This window comes from Nematolebias whitei, chromosome 14, assembly GCF_014905685.2.
Source record: "Nematolebias whitei isolate Nwh7 chromosome 14, NemWhi1, whole genome shotgun sequence".
NCBI lineage: Eukaryota > Metazoa > Chordata > Actinopteri > Cyprinodontiformes > Rivulidae > Nematolebias > Nematolebias whitei.
The window spans coordinates 6,793,130-6,810,085 of NC_056511.1; the positions used below are offsets into that span (position 1 = coordinate 6,793,130).

A 16,956-nucleotide genomic window follows, 5' to 3' on the forward strand; every position below is an offset into this window, starting at 1 on the left:
TATATATCTTCCAGTAAAACACTTGGTATTTATATTATAAAAGAAGAGAACCAAAGATTAAGTGAAAACTTCAATCTCCTTGTTACTGTAATTCAATTTATGGATACAGAGAGGTTTATCCAGGCAAGTCGTCAGACCAGGGCTTCTGGGGCTAAAGCCTCTCATGTTTTGTTGAGCCCCTGATCAAAACGAGTTTCAGTTTTCCAAGTTTTCCACTGCTCCCTCGTATGCACCCTAATATGGGAGCGTTTTTTTTGTGTGTATTCTACAGTGTTAATGCTTTGAATTGATTACCGTATATTCTGGTGTATAGTGCACACCCTAATATAAGTGTTTTTTATTCTTTTTTATTTATGTATCTCCTTTTTAGGTACATGTTTGATATTTATGATAATATTTGCATATTTTGTTGTTTCTTTTTATGTTTTGTAATTACTATTTTATCATATGTGGGCAGACGAGAGCCCAGATGGTCAGATTGTGTTCTCTAGGGTAAGCATTAATGTGTGGATTTTTTTGTTGACAGTGGTTTTTGTTTTCTCTGTGTTTGGGTAGGAAAGAGGGATGGGTTTATACCAGAACAGTCTTTTTTTTTTCTTTCTTTTATCAGGTATTGGCTTGTGATATTTTGTATTTAAAATATTTCTTGTTGTTCAACCATGACTATCGTTAAGGATGCTGGTCACTTTAGTTTCTGCCCAGTTAATTGTGTAAGCTAGAATATGAAATTCCTTAATGATCCTGTAAAATTCTGGAAAATTATGTTATACTTGAAGCATATGAACACTGATATTGCCTTTATATAGAAGCCCCGTGTGTGTTCTGCAGATGGTGGAAAGTTTGTTAAGTCTGGTCAGGTGTGTCAATCCAATTGTCCATCCAAATCAAGAGGGGTAGCTATTATAGTTGGCAAGCAGGTATAATTTGCAACCTCGAGTGTGCATCCTGATACTGCCTGGTGGTATGTTATAGTGGTGGGAAGTTATAAACACTGTCACTGATTTTGGTTTCAGTATATGTTCCCAACTAGGACGACTCTAGATTATTTAATAACTTGTTCTCAAACATACCAAATATGTCAACACATGCCATATTTTTCGCCTATAAATCATGTTTTTTTGCATAATTTGCATGCCCTGCAACTTATATGCCAAAGCAACGTATTTATGGATTTTTTTCCCCATATTTATAAATCAATTTTTGGCTGAGATATGACCATTTTCATTCATTCTGATTGTAAATATTGAACACTATCATTTTCAGTCGCTAGATGGCACTCGTGTAGTATGGCATGCCGTTGTGTCATGTATTAGGTAAAAGTGGCTATTAATGACACAATTGGCTTGCCATAGATGCTATCCAACTCACCTGGCGCAACTGTCAAATCAGCTTCATTTTGCTGCGCCGTCCCGAGCATTAATGTGTATTTATTGAGTAAAAGTTCAAATAAGACACACCTTTGCTATAATTTCGAGCAAACAAATAATTGTTTTTAGGTAGTTATCTTGTTAAATTTCGAAGAAGTGCATAGCCAGTCGCCCTCTGTGCATTCCCATTTCCGCATATTTGTTTTGAAAATGCAAATGATTTGACCGTCACAGTGCATTTATTAAGGAAAAGTTAAACTGAGACACACCTTTACTACAAACCGGATTCTAAAAAAGTTGGGACACTAAACAAATTGTGAATAAAAACTGAATGCAGTGATGTGGAGATGGCAAATGTCAATATTTTATTCATAATATAACATTGATGACAGATCAAATGTTTAATCTGAGTAAATGTAACATTTTAAAGGAAAAATATGTTGATTCAAAATTTCACAGTGTCAACAAATCCCAAAAAAGTTGAGACAAATAGCAATAAGTGGCTGGAAAAAGGAAATTGAGCATATAACGAACAGCTGGAAGACCAATTAACACTAATTAGGTCAATTGACAACATGATTGGGTATAAAAAGAGCTTCTCAGAGTGTCAGTGTCTCTCAGAAGCCAAGATGGTAAGAGGATCACCAATTCCACCATTGTTGCACAGAAAGATAGTGCATCAATACCAGAATGGTGTTACCCAGCGTAAAATAGCAAAGACTTTTAAGTTATCATCATCAACCGCGCATAACATCATCAAAAGATTCAGAGAATCTGGAACAATCGCTGTGCGTAAGGATCAAGGCCGTAAAACTCTACTGGATGCTCATGATCTCCGGGCCCTTAAACGTCACTGCATCTCAAACAGGAATGCCACTGTCAAGGAAATAACAGAATGGGCTCAGGAATACTTCCAGAAAGCATCGTCAGTGAACACAATCCACCATGCCATCCGCCGTTGCCAGCTGAAACTCTACAGTGCAAAGAGGAAGTCATTTCTAAGCAAGCTTCACAAGCTCAGACGTTTGCACTGGGCCAGGGGTCATTTAAAATGGAGTGTAGAAAAATGGAAGACTGTTCTGTGGTCAGATGAGTCACAATTTGAAGTTCTTTATGGAACACTGGGACGCCATGTCATCCGGACCAGAGAGGACAAGGATAGCCCAAGTTGTTATCAACACTCCGTTCAGAAGCCTGCATCACTGATGGTATGGGGTTGTATGAGCGCTTGTGGCACGGGCAGCTTGCATGTCTGGAAAGGCACCATTAATGCAGAAAACTATGTTCAGGTTCTAGAACAACATATGCTCCCATCTAGATGTCATCTCTTTCAGGAAAGACCCTGCATTTTTGCAAAATTCCTCTACAACCCTGTGACAGACTAATAGACGCAAACAAAACAGACATGGTGGAATCTGTTTTCCGTACATTTATTTCCACTTTAATCATAAAAAACAAACATTCAGCCTGAAATGTAAAAGAACAAAGGATAAAGAAAGCTGTCACCTAATTTTATTATTTTTTTAATGAAGACTTGATAGAACATATTTAACACAGAAAAAAAAAAATTTGATTGTATTTATAGCCGATTCAACACGTAAATGAAAAAACAGAAAACAGCTAATTATTTTATACCTTATACAAGCTGTTCTTTAAAGAAAACATACTTATTATTATGGGGAAGTAAATACTAAAGTTATAAGTAAAAACTTGAAAATTTACAAATTTATATGAATAGCCATTTTCATTAAAAAAAAAAAAAAAAAAAAAAAAAATAAAAAAACAACTTGGTGTCTCAGATGATTGAGTGCTTGTGTGGAAAAAAAAATAACATTTGATATCATGATTATTGAAAAAATACACAAATGGCTTGCCAACATGAGTTTTAAGTCTCTCAGTTCATGACCTACTTGGCTTGCCATACTGGCACCTTTCATTCATTGCCAGTGATAATTAGGATCCACACAGCTGACTTGAAATAAACAGGCAGGTTTTCAAGCTCCTATGTTTCATTTGAACAAAATATTCATGCTTCACTTTGGTGTGGAGAGCTTCAGAAGATTTGTTCTACTTATCATAAGTTAGGAAAATGCAATTAAATAAATTGTGGGCCTACTTCTAGAGGAGGGAGGTGATTGCCTGTGACCAACTCAGACAAATGAATACAAATGTATAAATATATACAAATATATGTACCATTACACCTCTAACACAAACACATTATTGTAAATTAAAAAAAGTATTGTTATGGAAAACAATTGTTCAAAAAATAATTTTTACAAAAAAACTTAGATGTACAGTTTCGAGTTTGTGTGAACTCTGTCTTTAGAAACTGTCTAAATATTAAAAACTGAACTGTTTTCTCCTCCTGTGTGGATTCTAAAATGAGAGTTTAAATGTGACTTTCGTCTAAACCTTTGTCCACAAACATCACAAGCAAATGGTTTCTGTCCTGTGTGGACTCTCATGTGAGAGCTTAAATTTGACTTTAGTCCAAACCTTTGTCCACATACATCACAAGCAAATGGTTTCTGTCCTGTGTGGATTCTCATGTGTTTGATTAATGTTATCTTTTGTCCAAAATTTTGTCCACAAACATCACAAGCAAATGGTTTCTGTCCTGTGTGTATTCTCATGTGCATTTTTAAAGTTGAATTTCGTCCAAAGTTTTTTCCACAAACATCACAAGCAAATGGTTTCTCTCCTGTGTGAATTCTTAAGTGTGAGTTTAAAGTTGACTTGTATATAAACCTTTGTCCACAAACATCACAAGAAAATGGTCTCTGTCCAGTGTGGATTATCATGTGCGAGTTTAAATTGGACTTTACTCCAAACCTTTGTCCACAGACATCACAAGCAAATGGTTTCTGTCCTGTGTGGATTCTCATGTGTGCGTTTAAACGTGACTTTACTCCAAATGATTGTCCACAAACAGCACAAGCAAATGGTTTCTCTCCTGTGTGGTTTCTCATGTGCAAATGTAAAGTTGACTTTTCTCTAAACCTTTGCCCACAAACATCACAAGCAAATGGTTTCTGTCCAGTGTGGATTCTCATGTGTTTGTTTAAAGTTGACTTCAGTCTAAACCTTTGTCCACAACCATCACAAGCAAATGGTTTTTCACCAGAGTGGACTCCCATGTGTCTGTTTAAATGTGACTTTAGTCCAAACATTTTTCCACAAACATCACAAGCAAATGGTTTCAGTCCTGTGTGGATTCTCAAGTGGTTTGTTAAATGTGACTTTAGTCCAAACCTTTGTCCACAAACATCACAAGCAAATGGTTTCTGCCCTGTGTGAATTATCATGTGCGATTTTAACGTTGACTTTACTCCAAACCTTTGTCCACAAACATCACAAGCAAATGGTTTCATTCCTGTGTGGATTCTCATGTGTACTTTTAAAGTGGACTTTACTCCGAACCTTTGTCCACAAACATCACAAGCAAATGGTTTCAGTCCTGTGTGGATTCTCATGTGTACATTTAAAGTTGATTTTCGTACAAAACTTTGACCACAAACATCACAAGCAAATGGTTTCTCTCCTATGTGGATTCTCATGTGTTTGCTTAGATTATCTTTTCTGTAAAAATTTTGTCCACAGTCATCACAACTAAATGAATTCCGTCTTGACTGGACTTTTTTGTTAGAGCCTCCTGTTTTCTTCCCTCTAAAACATTTCTTAATAACCACACAACTTGAAGACTTTATACTTGAATGACCTGTCTTGTTTCTCTGAACAGACTCCTTGTGGAGAAATAGTTTCTCACACTCAGAGAAGCTGCAAGATTTGTTGATAGTGTTTACACCAGACTCAGGAGTCCTGCTCTCCTTCCAGTCTTTGACACCATCTTCAGGTTCTGATCCAGAGTCCAATGATTCTTTAATCAGAGTGTCAGGATCATTTACATCTTCATCATCATTCTCACTGACATCAGTCTCTGAAGAGCTGGAATAATCTTCATTAGTATGTAGATATGGGTTTCTGGTAGTGTCTGCTCCTCCACAATCTTCTCCACCACTTGATGCACTCATCTGGTCACTTGAGCTGCTGGTCGGAAGATCTCCATCTTCCACTTGATGCCGATGAAGCTGAGAGAGCAGAGGTGTCAATTCATCATCCTCACTCTTCAACGGAACTGCAGTGAAGGTGAACCTGGTGTCATCAGTCTCTTCCTTCACACTGAGCTGTTCTACATCCAGACTGATCCTCATTTCCTCCTTTTCTTCCTTTATGTTTAGGGTCTCTGGGTCCTTTTGATCCACACCAGAACTCCATTCTTCAGGAGCTTCTTTAATCAGCACCGTTTGCTGAACATCTGCAGGGAACACTGAAACACATGAACAATAAGGACAGTTATAACTTTATAATCACACAAACATCAGTTGTGTAAAGCAACATCTAATGCTGGACGTCAGAAAAATGCCCTGAAACTAAATCCATAAAAAACCAGAAACCCTTATGGCCGACTCCCAGAAGATGGTAAAACGTGCAGGGAGGGATGTGTGGTATGGCATAAAATTCTTATCCCGATATCTATTGTGATGGGTGGCGGTTACAATATATATCATGATATGTTTTGGTATAAAACTTGCAATAGGAATGAAAAGAAAAAAACAGACTGTCTTTTTGTCATTTATTTTGAAAACTGCTATACCACAAAATAATATCAATCAAGAAAATTTCACTACTAGGTCCACAGTTTTTAAATATAAAACAAATCAAATATTAGGCTTCTTTCTTGTAGTGCAAAACAGTGCAAAAGATATCCTGATGCATGCTCAATAATCCAGGTAGAAAAATCTAAAAAAGTTAAGTATGGTCCTCTGGACCATTGCAAGATATCAAATTTAATTTTAGCCACAAGTTTTAAACAAAATAATGTTGTCAATTCTACAGTTTCCAGTCTTCTTCAGTTTCCAGTCTTCAGTCTTCATCTGTTCACACAGGCTCATGCTCATGTTCGTGCTGCTGTTCGACAATGTTTTTACGCTATTAGTGCTTAGTGTATTTTAGTTGATGTTTTTCTTAGTTCATATCTTAGATGATAATTGTTTTTCTTTTACATTTTATTGTTGGATGTAACTGGGACCCTATGTACATAATTTCGCTCCACCACATGTGGTGCGAACAACAATAAAGAATCTCTGACTCTGACTCTTCTCACATAAGAAAGGAACAGTAACAGAGCAGCATTTTACATAATGCACACTGAAAACACTTAACCCCCCAACTAGGAATGTGCGATATGGCATAAAATTCATATCACGATATGTATTGTGAATGGTGGCGATAACGATATATATCGCTATATGTTTTGGGTATAAAACTTATTAGGAATTTTTTTTTTAAAGCATATGGTGTCCTTTTGCTATCATATATTTTGAATTAAAAAAATTCCACTACTAGGTCCAGAGAGTTTTTAAATAATAAACAAATCAAGTATTAGGCTTCTTGCTTGTAGTGCAAAACAGTGCAAAATATATAAAATGTAGTTTTAGCCATAGCTTTTAAACAAAAGAATATGTAACAGTTTCCAGTCTTCTCACTTAAGAAATGAACAGCAACAGAGCAGCATTTTACACTGAAAACACTTCAGCCTCCAACCCTCTAGTTGGCGACTCCTGCTTTAATGGAGAGCTGACACAAAATGAGTCTGTGGCTTTGACCAGAGGGTCTCACAGTAAAATCACACAACACAGCGTTCTTTTCACAGATCAGAGAGCAGGTTTAACCTTTTTTTTTTTTTAGCACAAATGCACTCTCTAAAGCTGACCAACGCTTTACTTTAACTTTCGACGGAACACAGTGTTTTGCACATGCGTCTGAATACGGCAACAGTACAGCAAATCGGCCGTAGGTAGCATGTAGCTTCGTTACTTAGCTCTCCAAGCAAACAGACTAACAACATTTACGCACAGTTTTCAACGCAAAAAAACTTAACGGTTAAATCTGCCAACTGAGTTTATATCAGACACAGCACTACTATGGTTAGACAATAGAAGACAGATCTCTATCATAGGCTAAATGTCTATTGTTTCTACCGTGTACCGCATAAATCGCGCATTCCTACGTGCAGGCGTGTCAAACTCAGAGCACGGGCCAAAAAGGATAAAGATTTATTAAACACACTGAAACTAAATGTTTTTTTAACCTAAATATTAAAAAAAGAGGAATATTATTCCAGAAGTCCAGAATAAATAAACTTAAACTTTAAAAAAAAATTTTAATATTTTGCTCTCCATAAAAATATATCCTGAAATAAATACCTGTTAGAAACACAAACATGCTGCAAAAAACCCTGAAAATAAATACATAAATAAAAATAGTGTTTTTAAGTAAACATTAAAGTAACATCAAATCGAAACGTTCAGTTTTCTTTGCTTTTATGCAATTTCGTCAGAGCTAGATGATTGGCATCTTTTTTTGGCAACATGTTTGTTTAGGTTTGGTGTGAGTTCCTGTGTTGCAGAGATTCTCAGGACGGACTGCAGGTGTTCATCAGTGAGAAAACTCTTGTCTGCTGTTTGGTTAATCTTCATCCATGAGAACAGCTTCTCACACAGATATTTGATACCAAACATGCACAAGGTTCGAGTCGCATGCAGCCGAAGCTGGGCATTGCTTCAGGAATGGAGCAAATAAACTGCAGGCTCTGCAGTGTCATACTTTGTCTTTTGTGTCCCATTACACTGCAGCTCAATCAGCTCAACCTGAATTTTCAATCTAAATAACAGAACAATATTTTTTTATTTTTACTTTTAGACCGAATACTTTACTAAATAAATTGCAGTAAAATTAACCCTTGTTCTTGTTTTTTTAGTTTTTTTTTTTATAATACTGCAAAGCAATATGTTAAATTAATTTAGGCAAATTAATAACTATGATTTTATTTTATTTTTTGGTTTGTTATATCACAAAATTTATCATTGTCATCAGAATGCTCTGAAATATTACTATTATATTTGAGCCATATCACCCACCCTAGTCAGCCTTGACTTCTACTGATACTTTCAATATCCAAAATGGTCATATTTGTGGGCTTTCTGCTGGTCTGTGCTTATTAGCTTCTTCTAAGGTCGTCCCCAACATGCTGGCGAGTCCCAGAAGCTGCAAGTGGCCTACGATTCTCATAGATCGCTTCCATCTTACGGGTGAGCTCGTAAATCAGCTGAGTCTGAGTGCTCGAAGCACGAACCAATCCTTCACATAAGGTTGGCAGCTTTGCCATGCCCGAAACTGCGGCCGCCGTCTTCTTTAATAGTCGATAACATAGGTATTCAACAGTGCCAAAAAGCAGAAACCCTGCTATCATAAATCCAGTGATATATACATATTAGGCATCTTTCTGAGATAACACAGAAAAGCACATCAGCTTCCATTTCCCCCACAGATCCATGACGTACCCTACCGTGCGCATCTCAGCGGGCATGAGGGTTCTCCAGGACCCTGTCGCTTGGTTGAAAATTTTTTTATCAATTGCGCAGAAAGTCCAGCTGACCAGATTCATGACAGTAATTTATAATTTGGAAGATTTGTAAATAGAAACTCCGATACACAGTACAGAGAACAAAAAAACAGGAGGGAGACAGGAGAGGGAAGAAAAAGCATCCGTCTTGCTCGAGAGCGAGTGAGGAAAAAAAAAATTGTAAGACCAATAAGTTTGTCCCAGGGAAATTTCATGTTAGTTACGCTTTGACATAAGTTTTCCAAAATTTATTTTCCTGTCGTCTCATGAATTGATTTAATGTGCAATATTTCCTCTAACACAAATCACAGAAGAAGATGACTAGCTGTGCAGTATCGGTCATGTCAGTACTTTCATCTACAGCAAGAGAGCATGCAATGAAGTTTTTGCTTTGTTTACTCAACTGTGTTCTTAAATCAATGGCCATCCCTTAAACCCCATCAGCAACCCTATCAGTTTTTACTCGGGCTTACATTTGCCAACATCTGCTTCTAGTCTGGACATAAAACATGGCACACCATCAGGCAGCTCTTCAGAAACTCCATCAGTAAACAGTCGTGCTGATTTGGCTATCTCCTCTGCCACAATTAAAAATTGCTTTCACAGCAACGTCACTTTGTGATTTTGCTCTGGTGAAAAACGTCTGCCGAAATCTCGGTTTTCTTTAACTCTTGTACTTTCTGTATCTTCTGCTGTGCATTCAGGTCTTGCAGCTCCCAATGTTTTGTCTCGTAGTGCCGTCTTAGATTAATTTATTTAATTACAGCAACATTAGCTCCACAAATGAGACATATGGGTTTATTGGCAACATCAGTAAACATTGCCTTCCATTGGTTTTGGAAGGCTCTGCTTTCAGAGTCAACTTTTCTCTTTGCCATTGTGAGGAGCTAGCTTCGCAATAACTTTACAACAGGATTTTATACAGCAACAGAAGCTTTACTTGACTGACGCAGGAATGTTCCCAGATAGCCTAGCATTCAGCAAGGCAACTAAAACACTGCATTATGGGATCTGTAGTTTGTGTGTTATTAATGATGGAGATGTGAAAGGTCACAGATGTTTTTCACTTATTAATGTCAAATGTATATGAACTACACTGCCTGGCCAAAAGAAAAAAAGTCGCCACCTGGATTTAACTAAGTCAGGGGTGTCAAACTAATTTTCAACGAGGGCCACATCAGCATAATGGTTGCCCTCAAAGGACCATTTAACTGTAAGACAGTTTAAATGTAGCTAAATTTAACTAAATGTAATGTAAAATAAACAGCTACCCCTTAATGTTAAATAATTGAATTTTTTTACTTATTCAACTTACACATGTATATAGTTGCATAGATGTAGAAAAATATGTCCGCTTGTTGTTCTGCTATAACACAAAACATTTTAATTTGCCAGGTTATCAAACCCAACATTACTCCATTAATCAATGATCAAACTTTCCAAGTGAATAAGGAAAAATAACAAGTTATGACATTAACTTTGTTCAAAACTTTTTTTGTCATAAGAGGGGCAGAATAATGGTCTAGCCAACAATTGTGAGCTGCTAAGAACATGTGTGACAGATTTTACAAAAAAATATAAAAAAAATAAAAATAAATGGGTGCACTCAGCCTTGCAAGGGTCATACATCCAACTAATGAGAGATGGTATTATAATAGAAAACATTTGCCTGCATAAACATAAACCTGCAATCCCAAATACATTGCTGCAAATTTAACATAATAATACACTTAATAAGTATTAAAAAAATTCAAAACAACATTAGGGTTGAAGGCTCATGTTGGCATACTTGGCTCCGTGTTTGGTGTCAAAATGCAGACGTAGATTGTACTCTCTGACGACCGCCACTGCCTCATTACACAAAAGACAAATCAGTTTCTTTCCTTGAAGCACAAACATAGATTTGCCTCCCCATCTTTCTGAAAACAGCCTTCCTTCTGCAACATTTTTTCTCTTCCTGGACATTTTAGGATCATTGCTTGTATTTCTCAATTACACTTGTTCGGAAAATAGTTTTTTTTTTTTTTCATTTACCCTTTATATACAGGTAGTCTCACTGAGCCACAAGAACTCATTTTCAAGAGAGACCTGTTTAGGGAGCAGATGGGGGTTAAGGGCCTTGCTCATGGGCCCAGAGTGGGGCGAATGAGGGTGGGGGCAGGTGTGGGTGCTTCACCTACCCTACCCATATTTTTGATGTCGTCAATACCGGGACTTGAACCGGCGATCTTCTGATCACAGGCCCACCTTCTCTAACCTCTGCGCCACCACTCTCCAATTGATGTATTGATGTGGAAAAACTGCAGTCTAGTGGTGGGATGCTGTTACTTCGCAGGTAACATAATCGGCATGCATTATGGGAAATGCAATTTGTTGTCAGTGCACCCTTTTGACTTATTTATTATACGACAATCATATCTTAAGGTCTCGTGGGCCACATAAAATGACGTGGCGGGCCACATCTGGCCCTCGAGCCTTGAGCTTGACACCTGTGAACTAAACAAATAGGTATGAGCCTCCTATTGGATAATTACTGCATGGGTGATTATCTTTCAGCTGGCAACAAGTTATTTAACCCCAACTGGTGCAACGAGTTGCTTCTCATTTCTTAAACAACTATGTCGAAAGAAACATCGCGTGGTCGTGGAAAAGATGTCGGTCTGTTTGAGAAGGGTCAAATCATTGGCATCAAGCAGAGAAAACATCTAAGGAGATTGCAGAAACTACTAAAATTTGGTTAAGAACTGTCCAACGCATTATTAAAAACTGGAAGGATAGTGGGGACCCATCGTATTCGGGGAAGAAATGTGGCTGGAAAAAAATCCTGAATGATCGTGATCAGCAATTACTTAAACGTTTGGTGAAATTAAATCGAAGAAAAACAACAGTAGCACTAAGGGCTATGTTTAATAGTGAAAGTGAAGAGCATTTCCACATGCACAATGTGAAGGGAACTTAAGGAATTGGGACTGAACAGCGGTGTAGCCTTAAGAAAACCACTAATCAGTGAAGTTAACCAAAGGAAAAAAGGCTTCAATTTGTTAGGGAGCAAAAAGATTAGACTCTAGAGCAATGGAAGAAGGTCATGTGGTCTGATGAATCCAGATTTACCCTGTTCCAGAGTGATGGGCGCATCAGGGTTAGAAGAGAGGCAGGTGAAGTGTTGCACCCTTCATGCCTAGTGCCTGGTCATCAATGCAAGATTTTGGTGAAAATTTAATGCAACACTGGATGGAAATAGATCTTGTGACATTGCAGAAGCTTATGGAAACAATGCCACAGCGAATGCATGCTGTAAAGCTAAAGGTGGTCCAACGTGAAATATATTTCTATTAGTATTATATTTGTTATGTTACTGAAAGTTGTGTACACCTATGGCCTGCAGTATAACTGCATTTTAAAACTTGTTGTCAAGTTAAGTCAAGTCAACTTTATTTATAGAGCACATTTAAAACAGAACCTGTTATCAAAGTGCTTAACAACAACAACAACAATCAATGAGTAAATTAAAGAGAAATATATATACACAATACACTAATAATAATAACTGAAGAATTAATAAAAAGCATTTAAAACATAGGGTCACAGATTAAAAAACACTAGATCAATTTACACTGTATGAAATGCCTGCGAGAACAGATGTGTTTAAAGCAGGGATTTGAAGTGAGGAATGGAGGTGGCCTGCCTGATGTTGGGGGGCAGGTTGTTCCAGAGTTTGGGGCCCATGACTGAAAAAGCCCGATCTCCTCTGAGCTTCAGTCTTGTTTTTGGAACAGCCAAAAGCAGCTGATCAGATGATCTCAAAACGATGCAGAACCTTCTTTATTTCCGGGTTTTTGTTTCCGGTAGGAAAGAGTTTCAGTTACACGCCTGCACTTTGCAACAAGCTTGACACTTGATTGTCTACATCAAGGATGAAAGTATTATTTGCTGAAAGTCAGGTCACGTGGGTAAGAGTAGGCTGTCCTATGAGCGGAGATAATGACACCAAGGGTGTGACCAGTTTCTGAAGAAAAGTGTGGATCTCTCTGTAAAGTTGAAGTAGTTGAAGTGAGGACAGAGGATGCAGAGGACAGAGAAAGATGGAGGATGATGACTCACTGTGGCGACGCATGAAAAGGGAAAAGCCGAAGTGGTCTCATGTGCACTCAGTTCTTCATTGATCATGATGTACAAAGTAAACTTATGTGTATTTGTGTCTACACGCAGCTTTATACATGGGATTTTTTTACGCGTACTGTTTTCTTGATGTAGGCATACGCAGTTTCAAAATCAAATCCAAGCATGTCTGTGCAAGAGGCCCCAAATGTGCAAAATGTTTAAAAGTTGGCAGCCCTGGTGGGAACAGCCTATAAAATAATGGGCCTTTAGGTTTTTACCTTTATAAAATAACAAAAGAACTGTTCATATACTAAAAGGACACTAACATCTGCTTTTGTCTCTTTGCAGCCCTGTCATTGATAAATAATTTAGAAAGTTAAGCTACAAACTCAAAGAATAGCTACACAAAAACTTCCTAAAAAGTTGGTTAGTTTCATAAAAACTGTAAATAATTTTTTACAAAGCTTGACATTGATTCCAAAATACAAACCTAATCTGCAGAGTTGAACACAATCTTCTCCACCAGTTGCTGCTTTCATCTGGTCAGCTGAGCTGCTGGTTGGAAGATCTCCATCTTCCACTTGATGCTGATGAAGCTGAGAGAACAGAGGTTTCTCTTCATCATCCTCACTCTTCAAATGAAATGCAGTGAAGGAGAACCTGGTGTCATCAGTCTCCTCCTTCACACTGAGCTGCTCTACATCCAGACTGGTCCTCAGTTCCTCCTCTTCCTCCTTTATGAGGGTCTCTGGGTCCTTCTGGTCCACACCAAAACTCCATTCTTCAGGAGCTTCTTCTTTAATCATCTCTGTCTGCTGAACATCTGCAGGGAACACTGAAACACATGAACAATAAGGACAGTTATAACTTTATATTCACACAAACATCACTGGTGTTATCACTGGTGTTCACTGATCAGCTCAAAACAACATCTAATGCTGGACGTCAGAAAAATGTCCTGAAACTAAATCCATAAAAGAGAGAGGTTTTTATGACCGACTCCCAGAAGATGGTAAAATATGTAGCGCTTCAGTTAGTTATTTTAGGGAACATGTAAACATGCTGCAGTCTTCTAAACCTGTAGATTTTTCATCAGCTGTGAGAAAATGCAAAAAATGTGCTCATATTAGGAGAATGTATTCCCACAAAAATCCATTACTGTATTTTCTGCCATACATGTCGCCCCGCCTGCAAGTCGCATCAGTCCAAATAGGTCTAAAAAAGTGGAACAACCCATAAATATGTTGTTTCACCATATACGTCGCATCTTCTATGCGTCACTGCTGACGTGTCTCGTTTGTTACAGGTCACCGCTGACAACCCGGAAAGGTGGACCAGTGTTGTGCCAAAAATCGATGAGCTGTGGCAGCCGCGTGTACAGGAGAACTTTAACAAGAATAATACTTAAAAACAATTGATTGCTTGAAATTATAGTAAAGGTGTGTCTCAGTCTACCTTTTGCTTAATAAATGCACTTTGACGTAAAATCAGCTGTATTTCAAAACCCGATTCGCATAAGCGAGCAGGTGCAGAGGGATGAGCCGCTGTTCATTTCTTCAAAATTTAACAAGATAAACACCTAAAAACTATTGTTTGTTTGCTCGACTTTATACACTGCTCACAAATTTAAAAGGGAACACTAAAATAACACATCCTAGACCTCAATTAATTAAATATTCTCATTGACAAACTTTATTGTTAGCACTGTGGAATTGATTGAGAAGAAAATAACATAAAAAATTATCAATGTAAAGAGTGACTACAGACTGCAGTCTGTTAAGAAGTCTAGAACCCAGTTGCAAATGGAGGGGCTTAGTCCTAGTGCGAGTAGTTTGTCCATCAGGGTTTGGGGGATCATGGCGTTGAAGGCGGACGTGAAGTCCACAAAGAGCATAAGGACGTAGGAGTCCTTCTGCTCCAGGTGGGCGAGAGCAGTGTGGACCACAGCGGAGATGGCGTCCTCTGTTGATCGACTCTCACGGTATGCGAACTGATGAGGATCCTCATTGATGTTGGTGGTTGTTCTGATGTGAGTCATGACCAGTTTTATGAAGTATTTAGTGACTATCGAGGTGAGGGCTACTGGCCGGTAATCATTCAGACCAGTCACTGTAGAGCTCTTTGGGATTGGGATGATGGTGGCAGTCTTCTGGCAGGTGGGAACCGTTGCCAGGGTGAGTGAGGGTTTAAAGATGTTGTCCAGCACCTCGCAGAGCTGATCAGCAGTCTTTTAGCACCTTCCCGGGGATGTTGTCTGGGTCAGTTGAATTGTGTGGATTAATCCTCCTGAAAGTACTCTTCGCTTCGGCTGATGTCACGCTGAGAAAGAAGCTCTTCTGGTTATGCGGTGCCCTGGCTACGACATTTCTCCTTCAAGATTTTCTCTATAATACCACCAGCTGGATTTGTCAAATCTTTGGGCAAAATCTTGGGGAATGTGGCAGACAGCTACATCTTTCAAATGTTAAAACAACACAAATACTTATCGCTCAGCTTCTCTCATTCATCCAACCCCCCCAGATCTACACGATTCACATAAATGACATACAGTATTTTAGTTTGAAATCGGCTAATTTCGCCGAAAAGCGACAAGTTCGCAGGTATGATCAACAAGGCTGGATATTTTTTAAAGAGAAAAGTAGCGAAAGTGCGTCAGTACACGATACACACGGTCCGCTAAAGATGCTACTTAGCTGCTAAGTCACTTAGCTACAAAAACTGCAGCTACCATAACCACACTAAATAATATGAAGGCATTTATACAAACCTAATCTGTTCAGACGAACTCCGGGATCCAGGATTTTGTTTTGTTGCATTTTTTTTTTTTTTTAACGAGACCGTTTCTCTTCAAAATCTGGGCCTGTTTTGTCCAGAAACCCCGACATTATTCAGCTGCTGCTTCCAGTCGTTGTTAGCCTGCTGTCTCCACATCTGCTAGCTTTCGTTGATCTAGAGTTTACTTTAACACTTACTGAGCCGAACTCAAGAAGGTGGATTCACTGTCAACGGTACAGAAACTTTATAAATCGCTGAAAAGCAGAGACGGCTTGTTTGAAGCTGAAGTACATATTAAATAAAACAACAGTGACGCAAAACGCTGAGTCGGAGCTCGATTTGTTAGCCTCAGTCACGTGATCAATGACGTCCGAAGTGCCGAGAGCTCAGAAGTTGAGTTTCTGATTTGATATAAAATTTAAAGGTTAATATTAAGGTGTGTTTTCGTTTCGAATTTAATATATAATATACAATATATTTATTTATATTGCTATAAATAAATATAACAAAGATAACGAACCAGTGAGTGACATAAAGCATAACATGGAGCCAGCCTTATGTTTATTTTACCAGTCCATAAGCTCTTCGACATTGTTTTTTTCATTCATTCAACTTTTATTCATACAGGTTAGTCTCATTGAGCATCGAGGACTTGTTTACAAGAGAGACCAATTTTAAACAAAGAACACAGATGATTTACAGACAAAACTGACATCCATCCATCCATTATCTTTTACCCGTTTCTTCCATTTTGGGTCACGGGGGTCGCCGGTGCCCATGGCTGCCATCAGTGTGCGAGGGGCAGGGTACAACCTGGACAGGTCACAAGTCCATCACAGGGACAAAACAGATAACCATACTGTATAAAAGCATACAAAATGAAAAGTAAATAAAAATGATATACAACTAAACAAAAACAGTTACATTATAAAGCGATGTAAAATACTGAAAACAGGTGCATGTCTGCATTGATTTTTGCAATGAACATAATAGTTGTTTAAAATCCCTTAGTGTGGTGTGTGCTTAGAAATTAAAGACCATGTTCACAACATTTGTTTATGAAAATTTGATAACCAAAGGGGAAGTTTATCCATTTTAAAATCACATAGAAGTACATATTCAAGGCCTCCAGAAGTAGAAAAATCATATTTGGGTATAAAGTTCCATGTAGATGCAGGGTTAAGTAAAAACTGCTTAACCCAAAACCCAAAAGTTTAAACCACCTGAAGCATAAGTGGTCATAAT

At 38.0% G+C, this 16,956-nt stretch overlaps 2 protein-coding genes across 2 annotated transcripts; both read right to left on the reverse strand.

Moving 5' to 3' along the window:
- Positions 1-3,703: 3,703 nt before the first annotated feature.
- On the reverse strand, positions 3,704-4,885 carry LOC119420805 (gastrula zinc finger protein XlCGF8.2DB-like; the record flags this gene model as incomplete). The annotated part of the gene is made up of 2 exons (XM_037688231.1): positions 3,704-4,118; positions 4,203-4,885. Coding segments are annotated over 2 exons (1,098 nt in total), but the record flags the coding sequence as incomplete, so codon positions are not given.
- A 50-nt stretch (positions 4,886-4,935) lies between these two features.
- On the reverse strand, positions 4,936-16,036 carry LOC119420806 (protein SQS1). Its single transcript, XM_037688232.1, has 4 exons — positions 15,704-16,036; positions 13,427-13,771; positions 5,089-5,697; positions 4,936-4,949 (listed from the first exon to the last, which is right to left on the reverse strand). Exons 1-4 carry the CDS (start codon positions 15,750-15,752, stop codon positions 4,936-4,938), a joined length of 1,017 nt encoding a protein of 338 aa, XP_037544160.1. The 5' UTR covers positions 15,753-16,036.
- Between the last annotated feature and the right edge of the window lie 920 nt (positions 16,037-16,956).

What these genes read in the sequence shown, in the direction of transcription:
- LOC119420806 (XM_037688232.1), bottom strand. Translation starts at nt 15,752, where the DNA reads ATGCAACAAAACAAAATCCTGGATCCCGGAGTTCGTCTGAACAGATTA. An exon ending in AGTTCGTCTGAACAGATTAG is followed by an intron (nt 13,772 to 15,703) that starts GTTTGTATAAAT and finishes CATGTGTTTCAG; the next exon opens with TGTTCCCTGCAGATGTTCAG. An exon ending in TGTTCAACTCTGCAGATTAG is followed by an intron (nt 5,698 to 13,426) that starts GTTTGTATTTTG and finishes CATGTGTTTCAG; the next exon opens with TGTTCCCTGCAGATGTTCAG.